The sequence below is a fragment of the Bradysia coprophila genome, unplaced genomic scaffold (genome assembly GCF_014529535.1).
Source record: "Bradysia coprophila strain Holo2 unplaced genomic scaffold, BU_Bcop_v1 contig_538, whole genome shotgun sequence".
Taxonomy (NCBI): Eukaryota; Metazoa; Arthropoda; class Insecta; order Diptera; family Sciaridae; genus Bradysia; species Bradysia coprophila.
The window spans coordinates 582194-603515 of NW_023503785.1; the positions used below are offsets into that span (position 1 = coordinate 582194).

The 21322-nt window shown below is 36.8% G+C and overlaps 1 protein-coding gene across 1 annotated transcript; it reads left to right on the forward strand.

Annotated features, from left to right (window-relative positions):
* The first annotated feature begins 4102 nt into the window (after positions 1 to 4102).
* On the forward strand, positions 4103 to 5992 carry LOC119083055. The gene is made up of 2 exons (XM_037192675.1): positions 4103 to 4857; positions 4916 to 5992. The coding sequence occupies exons 1-2, from the start codon at positions 4399 to 4401 to the stop codon at positions 5990 to 5992; spliced, it is 1536 nt and encodes a 511-aa protein (XP_037048570.1). The 5' UTR covers positions 4103 to 4398.
* The last annotated feature ends 15330 nt before the right edge of the window (positions 5993 to 21322 follow it).

Consider the following 21322-nt stretch of genomic DNA (forward strand, 5'->3'; position numbering starts at 1 on the left):
ATCTGCACTAGCCCAAGTCCATTTCCGTTGAGGCTTTCCTGCAAAAAATGAATTCATTGCGTACAAATTGTGTTGCTGTAAGAAGTTGAGTAAAGTATTTCCACGCTCATTTCTTTGGTCGTTGCTAAAACTACCAACAGAAATTTCGGAGTCTTCTTCTCGTTTTCCCAGCTTCGCATTGAAATCACCGATTAGATATTGGTAATGTGAAGGGTTTTCGTCCAGAGCTTTCTCGACATCTTCATAGAATCTTTCTACTTCTTCGTCATCATGGGTGGACGTGGGTGCGTAAACCTGAATTAATTTGACACTGTATCTGTTATTTATCTTCAGGATTACGTATATCACTCGATCGGATATGCTTTTCGTGTGAATTATGCGATCCGACCACCGCTTGTTTATGAACAATCCGACACCGTGCATCAGCATCTGACTGTCACTTCCTCGGTAGAAGAATGTATGCCCTGATTGTAATTTCAGGCATTCCTCTCCAGGTTTTCTCACTTCGCTTTGTTTGTTACCACAAAATGTATGAAATAATTATCAAAACTTTAATTGCTTGTAACCATTTTTTTTTGTCATCACGATAACTTGAGTAATTCTTAACCGATTTTGATGATCTTTTTTTTAATCGACGAGGAATGGGATTCCTGAGGTTAAGTTCGAAGATGGCCCATCTCGGGATAAGGCTCTGGAAATTATTCCAGAAAAACAGGATCTTACTCTGTTGATAATTGATAATTTAATGTGTTATTCCCTTGACTGGCAGAAAATAGTGAAAAATTTAGGTTCCAAAATTATCCATTTGACATTTGTAAGGTCAAGTTCCAGGATGAGCTATGTGTGATCAATGCTTCGGAAGTTATGCCGCAAAATAGAAATGCAATGCAATGCATGCTGAACAATAATTGATATTTGATAATTGTTATTTGATAATTAACAATCAGCATATACCTGAAATTACATAATACAATACAATGAGTATATAGTGTTGCAAAAGTCAAGCAATTGTAACATTAGACAACGTCGTAATTCTCACGAGTCGCGGTATCTTATTACAACATAAAAAACGTAATTATTTGTATCCATTTTCTCATGAACCGGATCATGAACCGATTTTCTCTATTTTACCGGAAACGTACGCACATTTAAACTGAAATATTTCCGCTCAAGCGTAGTTTTTAAGAATACCGCCGACATTTTAGTATTTCCATAAAAATTTTTTTTTCAAGAAACATGCTCCATTTTGGCCAATTTTAAGTTTTCGTCTTCACAAAAAATTCCATACAAATTTTTTTTTTTTCAAGAAACATGCTCCATTTTGGCCAATTTTAAGTTTTCGTCTTCACAAAAAATTCCATACAAATTTTTTTTTTTTCAAGAAACATGCTCCATTTTGGCTAATTTTAAGTTTTCGTCTTCACAAAAATTTCCATACACAATTTTTTTTCTTCAAGAAACATGCTCCATTTTGGCCAATTTTAAGTTTTCGTCTTCACAAAAAATTCCATAAAAAATTTTTTTTTCAAGAAACATGCTCCATTTTGGCCATACAAAATTTTAGTCGTCACAAAAAATTCCTAAAAAAATTTTTTTTTTCACGAAACATGCTCCATTTTGGCCATACAAAATTTTTTTTTTCAAGAAACATGCTCCATTTTGGCAAATTTTAGGTTTTCGTCTTCACTAAAATAATAATCCAGAACAATAATATCATTTAAAATTCAGTTTTTTAAAAACAATCTTGACGTTATCATCGTCCAGTACTTAATAGTACCTATGGGAGACTATTTTTACGATGTGTAAATGGCACCCAAGAGGCACTTTTTGCACGACGGACAAATAGCAGCGGCCCAGACGTACATCACTGTTTGAAAGTTGACCATACTTTGACTGATGGCTGGCCATGGGTGGTGAGTACGGACGTCAGAGTGGGCTCAATTTGTCGGCTGTGTGTAGACCAACAATCCTACAAATTTTAGCATATTTGGTTCCTTCTTACTCAAGATATTGCTAAAACAGTGTTTTCACCACCCTCTGAGATCATATGACATGTAGACATATTACACTCGAACTGGATTTTGTTTTAAAAAAATACAGATACCTGTTCGCTAGAATTGAATCCAATGAGCTACAACTCAATCATATCGGAGCGAGCTTGTTTTCCAAATGTCTGAGTAATTGGCGAATTGACTCTTAATATAAACTTGTCGAATATCCAATTAAATTAGGATCAGTCAAGGGACCCGACCCATCCACAAGATGGGACCTAGTTTTGTAAGTAAGAAAAAGGACTTGCAAAAATATTGTTGTTTGTTTACATGATTGGTCACCATAAATTTTTCAAAGATTCGTTGGCTTTGACGAATATTTAAAGTAAACCGTTGATTGTAATGTTAAAAAAACACAAAAAGCACATTTCCGCAAAAAATCTGAATTAAATCACATCGAAATCACCGAAATTAATACATTTTTCACAACCGAGACTAAATTTTTGCGCTTTGGGGATTTGACGTTTCAAAAACAATACTCATGTTACGATTAACGACTTTAACGACGATTTTCTTCGTTAAACCATATTCGACTAAGTTCAAGGTGGATGTGATTTGGGTGTGAAATTGAGTGGGAAATGCTTTTTTCAAAGATTTTCTTTTTGTAAAATCTTTTAAATATGACAATATTATGAGAATGCCCGATGTGCGACTTTCTTATTTTTCGTATTTCTGCTGATATTTGAAAAAAAAAATCGCGAAAAGAATCGATTAGTCCCTCCCCGAGGGGTAACCGACTCGGGAAATTGACTACACACCCTCAAAGGAATTGCCGGAGTATCCGGTAAATAATTGGAATTGATGGAATTGACCGGAATTGATTGGAATTGGCAGGAATTGATCGGAATTGATAGGAATTGACTGGAAATATGTGGAATTGTAAGGAATTGAAAGTAAATGAGAGTAAATGCTGATAAGTGTGGTTATAGGAAAGAAGTACCATCGAATGCAAAACCACATTATTTCCTTTTTGTTTTAATTTTAAAAGCTCCTGCACAATAAATAACAGTGTACAGTGTTGATCAGTTCCATTTTAGAACAGGTCCAACGTCCTTTTATGTTCAAAATATGCACACTGAAGGATTCTTCTTCAGAGGATTCTTGTGAGTCAGATACGGAAGAGTTGGAGCCGCAACAAACAAGTGAATATTCGTCGGGGGAATGTTATGCTGGGGCATTGCCGATGCAAAATGCTCCAGTTTCAAACCAAATTTACAAAAAAATGCATCACAGACAATATCATCTATTCCATCATTTTTCAAAAGCCTAAAATCTTACGATGTCGATCACTTGAGCGAAACAAAAAATTGAGTGCTTTGGCTTTTGCTGACGTGTGCTGAACAAATCCATTTCCTGTCGAGGTACGAACAACGTTTTGTGCATCGGACAACTGAAATAGACAAAACACAGCAATTTACTTGAAAACATACACACTTCACATTCACCATATTAATCAATCGTATAGTCATGGAAAACATGTAATTTCTTTCCCGCACCATAAATCGTAAAGAAATGAAGTTTTTTGCATGTCTTGGGCATAAATTACGGAATTTTTCTTGTAACTTAGGCCCTCAGCATGAAGTTGTATACGCATCTGTTGTGAACGGTTTATTTTAGGCACTTTCGCTTGTCGCCCTCACTTCGTTCGCGCTACAATCCGCGAAATTGTCTAAAATATACCACCCACAACATATACGTAAATAACTATTGTGCATCCCACAACTGAAATACGACCTATTTTGCCATGATTTTCATTAAGAAATGTCAGTTTTTCCCGAACTATATATCCTGCGGGAAAAAACTTCATTTCTTTACGATTTATAGTGCGGGAAAAGAATTACATGAATTTTTCTATGACTATACGATTGATTAAATTTAATATGGTGAATGTGCAGTGTGTATGTTTTCAAGTAAATTGATGTGTTTTGTCTATTTCAGTTGTCCGATGCACAAAACGTTGTTCGTACCTCGACAGGAATAGTTATTTTCCTAACAAGGTAGATATGAAGGTATTTTCTCGCACTAGATGTCGATTCTCGACCCGAGGCGAAGCCGAGGTCGAGAAGACATCGTGTGCGAGAAAATACCGGCATATCTACCGTGTTAGGAACAACGTTTTTTGCAACAGATGACGGAAATCAACTCTTTCTAAGCGAAATGATTAATTTATTTGGAACATTTTGTCGTTTTATAATAATTTTCACTTGAACCACAACTCGACCATAATGTGATATAATCATTTTACACTATTCCGATCGCAGCAATCCTTTATTTTATGCTGACGGCGTTGTAGCTGCGACAACGTCGTTTTATTTCAGTGTAAATCAAACGACGCGAGGTGTGAGTCATGGCGGACAGCAACAGCGAAAATAATCAAATAATAATTGATGCAGATATTGCATTCAGCGATGAATCGGAATGCTCAGATATTGAGCGGTCGGCCGCAGAGGCTATTGAAAAAACTTTGCCGAAAAAATCCAAATTGAATTATGAAAAGGTGTACAAAAAGTTTTGTGGTTGGTGTGAAGAAAAAAGAGTGAAAGTCATTTCAGAAAACGTGATGTTGTGTTATTTCAACGAAAAATCGAAGATTATGAAGTCTTCAACTGTTTGGAGCGAGTATTCGAAGCTGAAATGCATGATATACAAGGAACGACGCGTCGATATCAGCAAATTTCATGGACTCATTGCATTTCTGAAACGAAACGGTGTCGGCCATGTTGCGAAAAAATCGAGCATTTTGACGGGCGACGATTTCAACAAGTTCATCATGGAGGCAGATGACGATAAATTTTTAATGATGAAGGTAAAATTTTAATGTTTTTCGATTAATGAACGACAGCTTATTGGTGTTTATATCACAGGCGGCATTAATTATCGGTATCGGTGGAGGATGTCGTCGGGCTGAATTGGCAAAAATGTCGGTGAAAGATGTTGTTGATCGCGGTGACTACTTGCATGTTTACATCGGGGACACAAAAAACTACGATCCAAGAGATTTCGCTATCACAGAAGGCGGTTTGAGATACAATTTATTGGGCATCGTGCGAAAATACATGTTGTTACGAAAGTCACATACGCCTCATGATCGATTCTTTGTGTGTTACCGGAATGGGCAGTGTACAACTCAGGCAGTTGGCATCAATACCGTTGGGGCGATACCCAAACGAATTGCTACGTTTTGCGGTTTGGATGCACCACCTTTGTACACAGGACATTGTTTTCGACGGAGTTCAGCTACATTGTTGGCTGATGCTGGTGCGGATCTTTATGTCATTAAACGACAGTTTGGTTGGCGATCGGACAAAGTTGCAGCCGGATATGTGCAGTCATCTGCAACAAGCAAACGCAAAATTTCTGCACAAATTTTCGGAGGTGTACCTTTTCAACGTTCTTCGTCGAGCAATGCGATGAGTGCTATTCCATCTACAAGCAACACCGCTATTCCATCTACAAGCAACACTGCTATTCCATCTACAAGCACCACCGCTATTCCATCTGCAAGCAACACCGTTTTTCCATCTACAAGCACCACCGCTATTCCATCTGCAAGCAACACCGTTTTTCCATCTACAAGTACCACTTCTCATGACGTTGTCGCTAATTTGGGTGATTCAGCTCCCAAAGAAATTAATCTCAACATCACCGGTTTAAGTGACGGTATTTCTGCTGCGCTCATCGAAAATATTGATCGAGAGGATGCACATGGTGCTAGTTTCGCTTCAAAACAAATTCGGATGATCGGAACTGCATCCGATTCCGATACGACCGGCAATACCAGCCGTACAATGTCACAATCAATTACAATAATTGAGGGCGCATCTGCTGGTGCAGATTCTTCGGATGCTCCTGAAACGCCTGTCCTTCCAAATTTTACAAAATCTGAATTCAACAATTGTACATTCAATTTTTATCGTACGTTTCACGGCAAGCCTTTTTAAGGATCATTTACTTGGCATGTTCTTTTGTAACATTTTCGTGCATGGTATTTTTTCAATGCAAAATAAAGATATTTTAAACATTGGAAATGATTTAAAAACTGTTTCTAAATGATAAATAAAGATGAATCTTCATATTCAGACCAAAAAATAATAAAGTGTTATGAAAAATCTGCCAAGTACACCCAAATCAAGCGTCGTTCCGAACGTTTCTAAAGTGAGAAAAGTTGTATGCAGTCATCGACGGCAAAGGTGTTTTCTTATTCCCTTGACTGAAAGTCAGGGTCTTACACCAGAAAATACCGAAATATGTGGGTGACAAAAAAGTTCACTATGATTGAAAATGTATGAAATGGTATGAAAAACGTTAAATGTGGGTAACAAAAAATCGTTGAAGGCACGATAACTTGAGTAATTCTCAAGCAATTTGGATGAATCTTTTTTTTAAATGTGTGGAAGTAAAATACCGAGGCTAAGTTCGAAGAATGGCTATGTGGGACGAAGGATCTGGAAGCTATCCAAGAAAAACAGGTTTTTACACTGTTGATTGTAGCCTCAATCGAAAAAGATTACTTTGATGAAATTTTATTTTGTTGCGTTGTGTGTGTAAATCGTATGAGTATGTTTTCGATAATGTGCATGAAACAAGTAGGAAGAAAAATTTCGTCACTACATGCCCAGCCTCGAACCGGGAAACATCTCTTGTTAGTGAACTGCTAACAACTTGATAGTTGACTATCAAATTTGATAGTTAACTAATAAATCTGATAGTTGACTATCAAATTTGATAGTTGACTATCAAATTTGATAGTTGACTATCAAATTTGATAGTTGACTATCAACTTGATAGTTGACTATCAACTTGATAGTTGACTATCAAATTTGATAGTTGACTAACAAATTTAATGCGTCTACTACCAAAAAAATATGTTTTTTTACTCAATGTCTTACGGCAGAAAAATGCCAATGAGCACACTATGATTGAAAAGTGTAGGAAATTTTATGAAAAACGTTAAATGTAACCATCATTCTTTGTAGGCAATATAAAATAAGTCATTCTCAACTAATTTCAAAATATTTTTTTTTAAATTCATTATTCCAACAATCAAACAAAACATGTTACAACTCCCATACGAGTGTGAAGTTTGCGGCCAGAGCGAAGCGAGGGCCGTAATTCTCACGAGTCGTAATTATTTTATGGGATATTATATTCGACCGATAGAAAAATTCAATTTTACCGATAAAAAATAATAAAATACCAATAGAAATGTGGTACATGTCGCTGGCACCTCTTCAGTAAATCAGTAATAAGTAAAAAAAATGTCATTCCTTCACACTTTGTTGATTTTGGAAATATAAAGCAAAGGCGGTTCGTTCCTAGCGAATTCATCCTTCAACGAAATGTAATGAGAAGTCGTTTTGTCCCTTCCTAGGGAATTCATCCTTTTACAAAACGTAACGAGAAGGAGGTTTGTTCGTTCCAAGGGAATTCATCCTTCTACGAAATGTAACTTAAAGACGTTTTGTTCGTTCCTAGCGAATTCATCCATCTACGAAATGTAACTTAAAGACGTTTTGTCAATTCTTCACTTTTGTCGTTTTCTGAATCGACGAAAAAAATCGACAAAAGTGAAGAAACGAAAAAAAAATTAAATTAATTTATCGGTCGTTTATTGCCATCCATATTTTATTCACGATTGAAGGTTTTGTAAATTTAGTAAGTCCCCCGTTTTTTGTACAAAAGTGTAAGAGGAGAACATCATCTATCGCGTTTTTTTTAATTTTTTACCAAAGTGAAAGAGTTGTCTCATCGTTCCACATTCGTAAAACTTCGCTCTGATCAAATTTGACAAAATGGCAATCAAACAGAATAATAGATTGCTCATACGAGTGGAAAGTTTGGGCCGTAATTCACACGAGTCGTATTTTATTTACGATTTGTGGTTGATTGAAAATCTTGCTGCAAATTTATAAGAAAAATGAGAACTCAAAGATCATTCGGTCTTCGAAGGTTTATTTGAAGAACTTTTTCTATCAAATTTTCAGTGATGCTTCGGAAGTTCAACAATGAAATTGATCAAAAATATATTGAAAAAATTGTCAGTCAAGGGACCTGACCCGCCCAAAAGGTGGGACCTAGTAGTTTCACAATAAAATTTTAACCATTACTTCATTTAAAAATAACAAGAAGGGCAAAACTTCATTTTAATCACGTTTTAAGTTAAATTTGATTGTGAAATAATTATAAAATAATTAAAAATGTCACCGTTCCGAACGTTTCATTAGTAAAAAAATCTAAAATGTCACACCGATAGGCAGAAAGTTTTCGAACCAAACGCTACTAAAGTTAAATTGGTTACATCAAATTGGTATCCAAATAGCACTTTGTGCGCTATTTTACATTGAAAACAAAAGATTAATGACGCCAAATACCGGTAGAAACCAAAAATCCGCTACAAATTTCTGTAAAATACCGGTAACAAAAAAAAGTGCTACGAATGTATATTTTTAACACTAGTACTACTGTCCCTATGTGTGTTAGTACAAATTGTGAATTCTCACTGAGCGTGGAAACTGCCACTTAACTTTCGCCTGTTAATTTTGTAATATTCGAGATATTATAATGCAATACTGGAATTTCATTAAATGAATGAATATTGAAACTGACTTGTCGACTACTCTTATTGCCTTGTTCCATTGATCAATGTTCACAAAAACAGTGCGAGAAAAAAAATTTCTCGCACACCTGTCGGACGACAAACTCTTTTCTCGCACATCTGTCGCATTGTTAAAAAAAGTGGACTCTTATGCTATCGACTACTACGCTAGAAAGAGTTGATTTCCGTCATTTAGTTGCAAAAATGGATTTTTTCAGCACACGTCCTAATTTTCCTTACTCGTCATTTCCTGTCTTGGTTCGGGAAAAACTGACATTTCTTAATGAAAAATCATGGCAAAATATGTCATGATAATATGCTATTGGATAACAACTCTGCTAGAATTGCTGTTGGTCTTCGTTTAGGTTCTGGTTTATGCGAGGAACATACGTGTGTTTGTGGTGGAATGGTTCAAAAGGATGGCTTACACGGCTTATCATGCAAAATGAAAATTAAAAAAATTGCTGCGCATGATGAAGTCAACAAAGTTTTTTCTCATGCATTTTCTTCAGCAGGATTTCCAACCATGTTACAACCGCCAGGTATGTCTAGAGATGATGGTAAAAGACCTGATGGAATGACCCTGATTCCATGGAGTCATGGGAAATCTCTTATTTGGGATGTAACCATAAGAGATACATTGGCGCCTTCATACATTAATGAATCTAGCAATAAACAGCGGTCGATTGCGGATAACGCAGAAAGATTTAAACACAATCATTATAAGCGTTTAAAAGAAAATTATTTGTTTACTCCTCTAGCTTTCGAGACTTTAGGCTGTATGGGACCTGAAACAAAGAAATTCATTGAGAAAATAGGAAAAATTATAAAGGCCACTTCAGGGGAACCGCGATCAATGGATTATTTATTGCAGAAAATTTCAATTGCGATACAAAGAGGCAACGCTGCGTGTATTTTGGGGACTTTGGGACCGGATAGAGTAGATGATTTTTATGTTTTGTAACCTTTGATTTTTGAAAAGATCGTTTTTTTACGGGCTGCATCATTGTGAGCAGCCTTTTTTTTCGCATATTTAAATAAAGAGAACTCATTCAAATATGTCGTATTTCAGTTGTCGGATGCACAAAAGTTTTTCGTCATTTCCTGTCTTGATACGAAAAATACTATTTATCTAAAATAAACAACGATGTGCGATGTGAAATCATTTTAAACAAAACTGCAGTCAATGGGACGGTTTAATCTAAATTGAAATTGAAAAATCTCTTCTAAAAAGTATGAGTAAAAAGTAAAGATTCTAACAAAATGAGTCACAAATGTAGGACAACATAGTTGTTCCAAATTTTATCTTGATATAGTCTGACGATTCTTTTTCCAAAATGCTTAAGGGTTTAACTTTGACTTTAAATTTATATCTATTTGAAAATATCGAGCAATTATTTCGAAAATTCGTGGAATTGAAGGAATTGATTGGAATTGTAGGAATTTAAGGGCGAATCCGGCAAGTAGTGGTGTTAATCCGTTAATTAAAGAAATAAAAGGAATTGACATGAAGTACCTTTAGAAATTGAAAGGGTATTGAAAGGAAATTGAAAGGGAATTGAAAGAAATTGAAAGGAATTGAACGGAATTGAAAGGAATTGAAAGGAAATAGAGCGAATCCGGCAATTAGACGAGTTGGTCCGGTAATTGAGGTAATTAAACGGAATTAGAAATTGATTTGCCACCATTTTGGCCATTCGGTTACCCCTCGTCCCTCCCTTATTCCAAGAAATCGTAAGGAACACAAACAAACTTAAACATTTGTTGAAATATTGAACTTGAAAATTACATTTTGTTTTCAGATTTTCTTGCAAATAGCACCAAAGACAGACTGATTACACAACGTGCAAATAGCACCCAGCGGAGACTATTTACACGACGTGCAAATAGCACCCAGCGGAGACTATTTACACGACGTGCAAATAGCACCCAGCGGAGACTATTTACACGACGTGCAAATAGCATCTCCGTTTCATGAAAATCTGCTTAGAATTACACAAGTTGTCTTGCTCGCAACGAAAAAATATCATTTTTTGACGTGAGACCCTGACTTTCATCAAGGGAATTACAACTTCGCTTCGCTCGGGTCGCAAACTTCATACTCATCAGAGTTGTCTAATATTGCAATAAGTTACCTCAACTCGTCTAATGTTAGATTTGATTGACTTTTTTATACTTACTTTAGTGTATATGTATTTTTAGGTATCTGCTGCTTGTTAATTATCAATTATCAAAACAATTATTTTGTTGCATTTATATTTTCTGGGAAACCTTTTGAAGAATTGTTCACACATAGTTCATCTTCGAATTTGACCTTCCAAATGTCAAATGGATAATTTTGGGAACTTAAATTTTTCACTATTTTCTCCAGTCACTGGAGAATAACACATTAAATTATCAATTATCAACAGAGTAAAATCCTGTTTTTCTTCGGCGATTAAAAAAAATCAACAAAATCGGTTATGAATTACTCAAGTTATCGTGATGACAAAGAAAAATTGGTTACAAACAATTACGTTTTTCATCACATTTCATACATTGTTAGGTTACAAACATTTTACGGTATTTCCTGGGGTAAGACCCTTGACTTTCAGTCAAAAGAATAAATTTTATTATTTTATTACACTCACGGAATTTTGAAAACCGACACATTTTCTGTTTCTGTGTTTTACTTGAGTTTCTGATTTCTCCATATAAAAATTCACGCAAAATTCACAAAAAACCAGTAAACCACGAAACACAAAATGTGTCGGTTTTCAAAATTCCGTGAGTGTAGTTTTTGAAAGGCGTTCAGATTTTCCATATATGGTTCAGGATTTTTCGAGTTATCGTGCAATCAAAAACCAGATGAAATTGCTTTTGGGAATTACTTCAAGATCATGAGTACTCAGCTGACCATCTACGAACTTGAAGCTAAAAACGTTTTTCCTCGTCGAATATAACCAAAACTTCCAAATTTGGTTTAGGAATTCTCTAGTTATCGTGAAATCCAAAAGCCATACAAAAATGCTTTTGGGAATTCCTTAGAGAGCATGAGTCCAACATTGACCGTATACGAAATTAAATAACACATAACTGTTATTTCTCATCGAATAAAACAAAAAGTTCCAAAATTGGTTCCGGATTTCTCGAGATATTGTGAAATTCGAAATCCAGACAAAAATGCTTTTGGGAATTACTTCCAGATCATTTATCCAACATCGACCGCCTACGAACTTGACCTGACGAATTTTATTCCTCGTTGATTATAAGCAAAATTTCCAAAATCGGTTTAGATTTACTCAAGTTATCGTGCTATCAAGAAACCAGAAAAAAACTCTTTTGGGAATAGCACCCAGATCAGTAGGTCGATATTGACCTTCTACGAACTTGACCACAGGAATTTAATTCCTCGTCTATTGAAACTAAATTTTTGAAAATCGCTTCAGAATTACTCAAGTTATCGTGCTATCAAGCGTTACAAACATTTCAGTATTTTCCGTTTTTTGCTAACATTTCATACATTTTGCAAAATCGATCATAGTGAACGTATTCTATGATATATGACCCTTGACTTAACAGTCAGGGGATTATATCCCAAACAAAATATTGCGATCATCAAAGCTCTGCAGTTCTGCAGTTAAATAATGGCTTGACTGTTCAGTTCTAGTCAGAGGACCAGAGGTGCCAGAGGAATCATCTGTCGTCCCAAAATTTAGGAACCAACCTTGAAACATGTCACTAATGTCACTCATGTCGAAAGTAACCCAAATCCACCCAAAAAACAGATTGAAGTTAGGAAGTTCCAGAGGAATCATCTGTCATCCCAAAATTTAGGAACCAACCTTAGTGGAAGTTTATACTTAATGATCCCAGTAATTTCTAACAAGAAACACATCCCAAAACAACACACACCTTTCACCTCATTACCATCCATATCATGCAACAAAATATACAACTCACACACACACACACACGCACATACAAATTGGCTTTTATATGGCACTTGTATGTAGACTTTGGAGAGCTCCAGCTCCCAAGATAGGTATTTTTCCAACTTTTGAAAATTCCATTCTTATTTTTCGGCCATTATTAGCCTATAACCAAAATTTATCTATAGAAACGTTTAGTACTTGCTGGACTCACTTTTCCATAGGAAAGTAACTAACTATCGTAGGCGATGTGCATTATCTGAAAATTCCAAATTTTGCTTATTTTCGTGCAAACATCAATATTTCGAAGCAGTAACGTATGATAGCTCGTATGGATTACTAGATTCCAGATATCCTTGATATTGAAGGCCATTGGAGCCAAGGGGGAGAAGTCGAAAAGTTGCTGTAAATATGCTACGCCGTCACAAAAAAAAACTTTTTTGGTACTGGACTTGCGTCACGCCCGCTTGATATTCTCATGTGTGGTGAAATCTTGGTAAACCTCAATCCCCACCACATATGAGAATAATACTGTTACATAACTAGGGATAAAAAGTAGAATTTTCGAGTGAATTCGATTCGAGGCGTAGCCGAGCTATGTTATGAATTTTACTTGCTGCACGGAAAATCCAGGAATTTCGATAAAGGCTGTGTAACTTATAATATAGCTGTAGTTTTTATAATATAGCTGCATGACTTATTATATATTATGCACCTGTTGCCAAGATTGGTATTTTGACGTGTAGGACATTATTGCCCTAGCCGAAGGGGTGGGTCATATTGCCTACACGTCAAAATAACAGTCTGGCAATAGGTGCATATCATATTTTATCTGTCGAGAACAGATATATCGAGATAAACAAAAACTCCCTAGAGGGATAAGCTCGAGATTATCGTTCTAGACAGATAAAAAATTATAGTTACTAAACGCATATTCTGTTAATGTTGGTTATTCACGTGCAATATAAGTTACACAACTATATTATGGATTACAGAGCTACATTATGCACCGTGGACACATTTTATAGCTAGGATCCACTTATTGTGGCTGTGTACTCTATATCATAGCTGTGTAACGCATATTTGACGTATGAAAAATATAGCTGTGTGCTGCATATCAGAAAATGTATGGGACCATGAATTCAAGTTATGATTCGTACTGACTCTTGGTCGGACTCAATGTTAATATATTATTATATATAAGCAAAAACTGTTCTAAAATATCTTGGCTGATTGTAATGAAGCTTGATCATCAGGTAATAGTAATCCGTACAAATACAGACGAATGAAAATATCAGAAATTTTACTGCGTTAGAAACGAATTAATTAATTAGCAAAGTCGTAAAAATCAAACTCGTCATTTCACAGAAAATAAAACGAATTAGTGATTCGCATGGTTACAATTCACTTTCTTTCAGAACCTAAAACAATCCTTGTAGTGACAACTCACAAAAGTAAAATATAAAGACTACAAACTTGAATAAGGCTGTGTGCCACATTATATAGCTGTAGAATTTATATTGCCGTACCAACGCTTCGAAATAAAAACGTGTTGAAGCACAAGCAAAGTTAGCACATCAGCAGTATAGGTGACGGTCGGATTCTCAGGTTAAGCATCATTCGGCTCGGTTAGTACTTGGATGGGTGACCGCAAAATTCATGAAAGTTTATGAAAAAAAAAATTATTTCTCGTGATAGATTTGAAATGCGTCTCACCGCTATAATATAAATTACACAGCTATTTTAACTACAGTCTTCGCAATATGCATTTCACAGCTATATGCCAAAAAATGGGGGTGCTAAGTCCACTTATAGCTCTCACACGTATATTGGGATTTCCCTCATGAGGGCGTCGAAAATAGTGCTTGAAACATGAAAAGAACGGTTTTCGATGAATGTACCGTTTACGGTTCGAAGCTGAAAAAGTCAGGGTCGAATACATTTTCGACTTTTTCTCGAAAAACAAACACATTCTAATGTTACAACCACAGTCTCTTGACTAAACCAATACATCGCGAATTTCGTAATTTCCTTTCTACGACCCTCGTTATATTATGTCAGTAATTGTTTTCAATATTTAACAAAATCCATCTCTTCTATACGTACGCCAAGTAGTGGACGAAAGATGGAACTTCATTCAAATTCATTCGAAAGAATGGATCATTACAGAAATCCATCCCCTAGCCGGAGGTCGTCCTTTTTCTTTGTTTCCTTTATAACATTTACATATTTTTTCCCAACTATTCTTCCTTCGAATAAATCTATTCTTGTTCTAATCTCGAAAATAAAAATTAAATTATGACCTCGAACAGCGTCAATCACTCTGAATTATCGCAAAGTTTCTTCTTCCAAATTATACGTATGTCGTGTATAATATAGGACGATAGAATACAATGAATATAAGGCAAATTAAATCGTTTTTCGATAGCATCTCTTCATTTCTCTTCAATTTAAATAAATAATTTGAATTCTGCTGAAGAAGCTTTATTTTATGATTTTTTTTGTTTGTCTGCCCTTTTGCACGGAAAGAGCTTTTCTACTTAACTTTGCAATCAATGCTCTCGCCTTTCACAACATAGACTATCAACATCAATGAATAAGTAAACAGTCTCCCAATATAAAATACACACTGAATGTCGTGCCATATACACACGAACAGCGAATATGAACGGGCAATGAATCATTAATTTTATGTTGTCACAGTTGGTGAATATCGGATAGAGAATTCATTAAAATATTAATGATAAAATCAGTGAAAACTCATCATGTTCGAATATAACTAAATTTGATTGAGATGAATGGTTTCCATAATGTAAGTTACATAAAAGTTTTATACACCCAGAGCCAACGACGGCTTTATTTTACCATCTCCACTCGAATAAGATCAACTTTCGAAATTTGTTCTATAGAAACACACATACTTGCACACATTTGCCAATATGGCACTATTTCGCCTTGCATTTAACTATCATGGCCCCGCGGTGATACACGGCCGTGACGCAGGACGCTTGGCTGAGGCTCCGTTCACAAAGTGTGTGTAGCAAAATTATTTTTTTTGATCCTGAACTGGAGGTGTGCACCGACCATTTTTTTTCCGCTGAGAATTATCGGCTAACGCCGCCGCCGCCGATTTTGTTTTGATGAAAAAAGCTACGAAACCTTGAGTAGAATACAACCGCCGCTATTGTTATGACCCTGTAAGTGGTTTAGGATTGTTCGGCTATCCCATAACAAGAACGTACTTTACCACTACGTGTTGTTTATATAACGGTAGGTTGTAGGTATTAACGAAAAAAGGAAAAAAGGTTGATGCAAATCGGATTAGTATATTAGAGATGGAGCCCTTAGAGTGAGGTGTTTACTCGGCCCTGATTGTTTTTTTGGAACATACATCGAGTAAATTTTGTCGGATTTTTTTTTTGAAAGGTATTGACTATTGGCAATACCGAACGGGGAAAAAAGTTTTAAAAATGAGTTCAATGAGTTACGATTCTCGGAGTGGTGAAGGCTTCTTTATGTCTCATTTAAAAAATGTTGCATTGAACTCTGGCCGGTATTTTCAAATTTGTAGATGGGAATTTAGATTTTTTTGGAAAATATATCTCTCAACAGTCGGGCGCACCGCCGCCGATTATGTTAAAATCGGTACACACCTCTATGCTGAACTCTGGCTCTGAGACAACTAAGTGATACGAGGGAGAAGTGTTGTTTTGACTTTGAATTAGAACGCAGTGAGTTTCGATTTTAATGAACAGCTTTATTGCACGGTTGTTTGTACAGAACTGAATATGTTCAAGTATACGCAAAGTGCACATACTGCTGAGGGCATTTATACTTATACAAATGCAAATAGATTAGGGTTGGACAAAAACCAATAAACTAAAAGTTCAACATTCCCCCGTTTTGTCGACCCTAATATCATAACAATTGCAATTTTGGTGGAACCGCTTAACCAAAAAATAATTCAAAAAAGTTTCGCAAAAAAAATTATACAGCTTAAAGGGAACACCCGAAAAATTATTCGCACCGACAAATTCCCATCAAACTTCTGAATTTTTGAAATTTACTCCTCGGCAACGGTTTGGTAAATATATCAGCGATCTGATTGTTCGTATCGATGTACGACAGTGTGAAGAAACCATCATGAAACTTTTCACGTACAAAGTTGTACATGACATCGATATGCTTTGAGCGCTTGTGAAATTCCATGTTCTTGATGAGCCGAATGGCACTCTGATTGTCAACCAATAACAAAGGATTTTGAATTTTCGACCAAATATCGACCATCAACCGATCGATCCAAACCATTTCCTTCACAGCAAGTGAGGCAGAAACAAATTCTTCTTCGGTCGACGAGAGAGCAACACATTTTTGACGTTGTGAAGCCCATGATATGGCACTTGTACCCAACATGAATACATTACCACTAGTTGAACGTCTCGTCTCGGGGTCCATTGCATAGTCCGAATCGCTGTAACACAAAATTGTTTGCTTTTGATTCGTTTCGAAAATGATACCGTAATCGATGGTGCCCCTCAGATATTTTAGGATTCGTTTGACTGCATTGACGTGAGTTTCTTTCGGATTGCTAAGAAATCTGCTGACTACACCAACCGCATACGAAATATCTGGACGCGTTGCCACTGCCAAGTACATTAAGCTTCCAACAGCTTCACGATACGGATACTTTGTGATCACATCGTTAGTCAAACCGAAATTTTGAATTGATGAATCCGCTGGTGTAGATACCGGACTCGCATTGAGCATCCCAAATTTAGCCAACACTTTTCTGGCATACGCTGCTTGATTGACGTGAATGGAACCATTTTTCATTCGCTTGATTTCGAGTCCAAGAAAATACTCGAGTGGTTTGGCCTTTATTTCAAATGACTTTTGCATGAATTCGATAAGTCGATCGATGTCTTCGACTTTATTGGCCACAACCAGACCATCGTCTACCCAGATAGCCTAAATGATCTTTCTTCCTTCCACATCACTGATGAAAACGCAACTGTCTGCCGTGCTCGTTCGAAAATTGAACTTTTCCAGGAAACTTGTGAATTTTTTGTTCCAGCATCGCGACGCTTGTTTGAGACCGTACAAGCTCTTCTTCAACTTACAAACTCGATTGGTGCCGTCTTCGAAGCCCCTTGGCTGTTTCATAAAAATTTCTTCCTTCAATTCGCCATGTAAAAACGCCGTTTTCACATCGAATTGCTGCATTTCCATCTTTTCCGCCACTGCGTATTCGTAGCGATGAAACTTTGATTCGTTGTATCGATTTCGCCATCTGATGGTACCCATGTTGAATCATCTGCATTTATTGTGGACATCGTTGAATTGACTGTGTCGTCTAGTAAATCAATGACCGAAACGTTCGCATCATTGTCATCAGATTCGGTTTCATCGGATGAACTACCTTGATCGGACGAACTATCTTCACTGAATACGACCACTGAGCGTGTATTGACATTTGCCGCTCTTGACGACTGTTCCATCTGCGCCTGATTCGAAAGTTCTTCCTTGAAGATGATGTCTCGAGCAATCGTGATTTTCTTTTCGTTCGGTAACCAAATGCTGTAGCCTTTGGTGTCTTCACAGTAACCGACGAATATTCCCTTTTTGGACTTAGGATTCCATTTCTTACGTCTCTCCTTCGGAATGTGAACGTAAGTTTCAATACCGAAAATTTTGAAATGACTGACATCCGGCTTCTTGTTAAACCACAACTCGTATGACGTTTTGTTCTTAATCGGACTACGACCAGTTCAATTTACCACGTACACCGCCGTGCTTACTGCTTCAGCCCAATAATTGAGTGGTAAATTTTTGGAATGTATTAACGTTCTCGCTGATCCAACAATTGTGCGAAGTTCCCTTTCGGCACGACCATTCTGTTCCGGAGTGCATGGAACAGTCCTTTGATGTCGAATTCCAAACTTATCGACCAACATTTCCACTGTCCTGTTAACATACTCGAGGCCATTGTCGGACCGAACAACAATCACCGAACAACTTGTATCCGCCTTGACTTTATTGATGTACTTTTCAATCAGCTTTGGTACCTCCGACTTTTCCTTCATGAAATACACTGTTCGGTAATGTGAATAATCGTCTTTGAACAACAAAAAGTACTTCGATCCACCGAATGAAGTTTCGTGCATCTTTCCACAGACGTCAGTGTGAATTAATTCTCCAACTTTTCCAGCTTTGTTTTCACTTTTGGGGAACGGCAGTCGATGTTGCTTGCCCATGACACAAGCCTCGCAAAAAAAATTGTCCACATCCTCGTAGTTAATGTTCATATTTCGCAGAAAACTTTTTACGTACCCAATATTTTGATGGCTGAACCGTTCATGTCAAACTTGCAGTGACAGACGCTGACTTGCTGCCACATAACATTGTACATCGTCGACACTTGATGACACTTTGATTTGAAGTTTGAACATTCGATTCTGTCTGATGCCACGAACAATTGTCTCGCCGTTTCGGATCAACTTGCATCCAACATTATCCGCCACCAATTGCAATCCTTTGTCCATTGCCGTAATACCGGAAAATAGATTGACCTGAAGACTCGGTACGTAGCATACATTCTCCATGTATCTGCGCTTCCACTCGATTCCATTGTGTGCCAAAATCGAAATATTTCCATAGCCCAAAACAGGTAAAATTGTTCCATTACCTATACGAACGCCATCCGGTTCGTCAAATTCTTTGTAATTGTGAAACCAATTTTTGTTGTGTGACATGTGATAGCTGGCGGCCGTATCGAAAAACCAATCGTCATTCGGTTGACTTATTGTAGATAATGCAACTGCCTTACTGACGTTACTGACCATCAATGCATCGCCTCGTTTGTAAATAATCGACCTTTGCTTGACTGGCTCAGTTCCAGAAGAATTCGGTTTGTATTCATCTGCGCCGCTTGATTTGTTCTTCCTCGATGGACAATCGCGCTTGAAGTGTCCCGTTCCGTTACAAATGATACATTTTCCAGGCTTTGATCGTGAATATTGTTGATTCTGCTGTGCGTTCTTATGCGAAAATTTCCTTGAAGAGTTTCTAACGGCAAAAGCATCAAACCCTGAACTGGTTTGTCCATCCAATTTCGCTCGTGTTTCTTCAACCATCAATCGATTTGTTAAATTTTCAATCGTCTTCTGTGCCTCAGCTGTTGATTCCCATGCGCTCCGAAAGTGCTTCAAATTATCAGGTAATGTCATAAGAATCTTAGTCATGAGCATCGAATCGGAAATTTCTTCTTTAAGATCTTTTAACTGCTGACACAATGCTTGCAACTTGGATATATATGTAGCTATATCATCACCCGGTTCTTGCGTATATGAATAATAATTTTCTTGTAGCATATGAATCGATGTTTCCGACTTTTGCTCATAAACATTTTCAAGCTTTTTCCACATATCGAGAGCCGTGGCACAATTCATAATATTATGCAGCGTCGGCTGCTTGCCTATTGTTTGAACGATGACCTTCTGCGCTTTGTTGTCGACCTTTGAAAATTCCTCCAACGCTGTTCTGAATAAATCAACAGTTGCATGTGCAGCGAGCGCCGGTTTCAAATATGATCCATCCACAGCTTTAAACAATCCATTCGCCTTGAGCATTACTTTGACTTGAAACTTCCAGATGAACCATCCTTCAACTGAATCCAATTTTTCGATTCTTGCGTAATCAACGCTTTCTTTAGAGTCCGTCATATTCGATTGTTTCCGATTTCCGAATTACTTTGATAACAACCGCACAAGCCTCTGTATATTTATTGTCCGTTATCCACGCACTGTAACTTGACCAACAGTATCCGCGAGCTCCGATAACACTTCCGACAAAAAAAAACGATTTTGCAATAACTGGGCCTTATAACCTTTTGACTTTGAATTAGAACGCAGTGAGTTTCGATTTTAATGAACAGCTTTATTGCACGGTTGTTTGTACAGAACTGAATATGTTCAAGTATACGCAAAGTGCACATACTGCTGAGGGCATTTATACTTATACAAATGCAAATAGATTAGGGTTGGACAAAAACCAATAAACTAAAAGTTCAACATGTTGAGTTATAATTCCACCCAGTATGCTTTTGTAATACAATCAACCTCAGTATACTTTTCGTTATTCATTCTTGTTAAGTCGCTCACTAAATAAATAAGCATTTTGCAGACAAGAATAGTTTTACTGTATCCAGCTGTAGAACCCAACTACTAATAGAAGTCTCTACCCTAACATTAACTTCATTCTCTCGAGGGAAGTTAACAGAGAAAGTGACCGTAAACAGCGACCAGAAGTGACATATTCCATTATTTCGATACCCCTGCGTGACAATGAAGTAATAATAAACGAAAATCATTTAAAAAAATATCCCGAGACTAACAAACCGATCAACACCGGGTAAAAACGGCAAAACGCGAATACAAAACCAAATAACGACATTTAGTTACAGTCCAAGTTTAAGCAAATTGAAAACATGTTAATCACCATTATTGAACAGTGACAGAAAATTCAACAAAAGCAATAAATCACCTAAATGTCATTTCAGCTGACATTCCCCTAAGCCCTAAAGAATAATCCTCTATTTCTAAGTGCATTAGACAAGATATAACTTCGCGACATGCATACTTTGGAAAAACTGAAGAACGTGGACAAAGGTCATATTTATCCTTGGTAGTAGTATGAAGAATTGAAGAATTTCTTCAGTGATTCAACCTAAGGCCTCTTACAAAGGGCGCAAACCGGAAAGTCGTAAC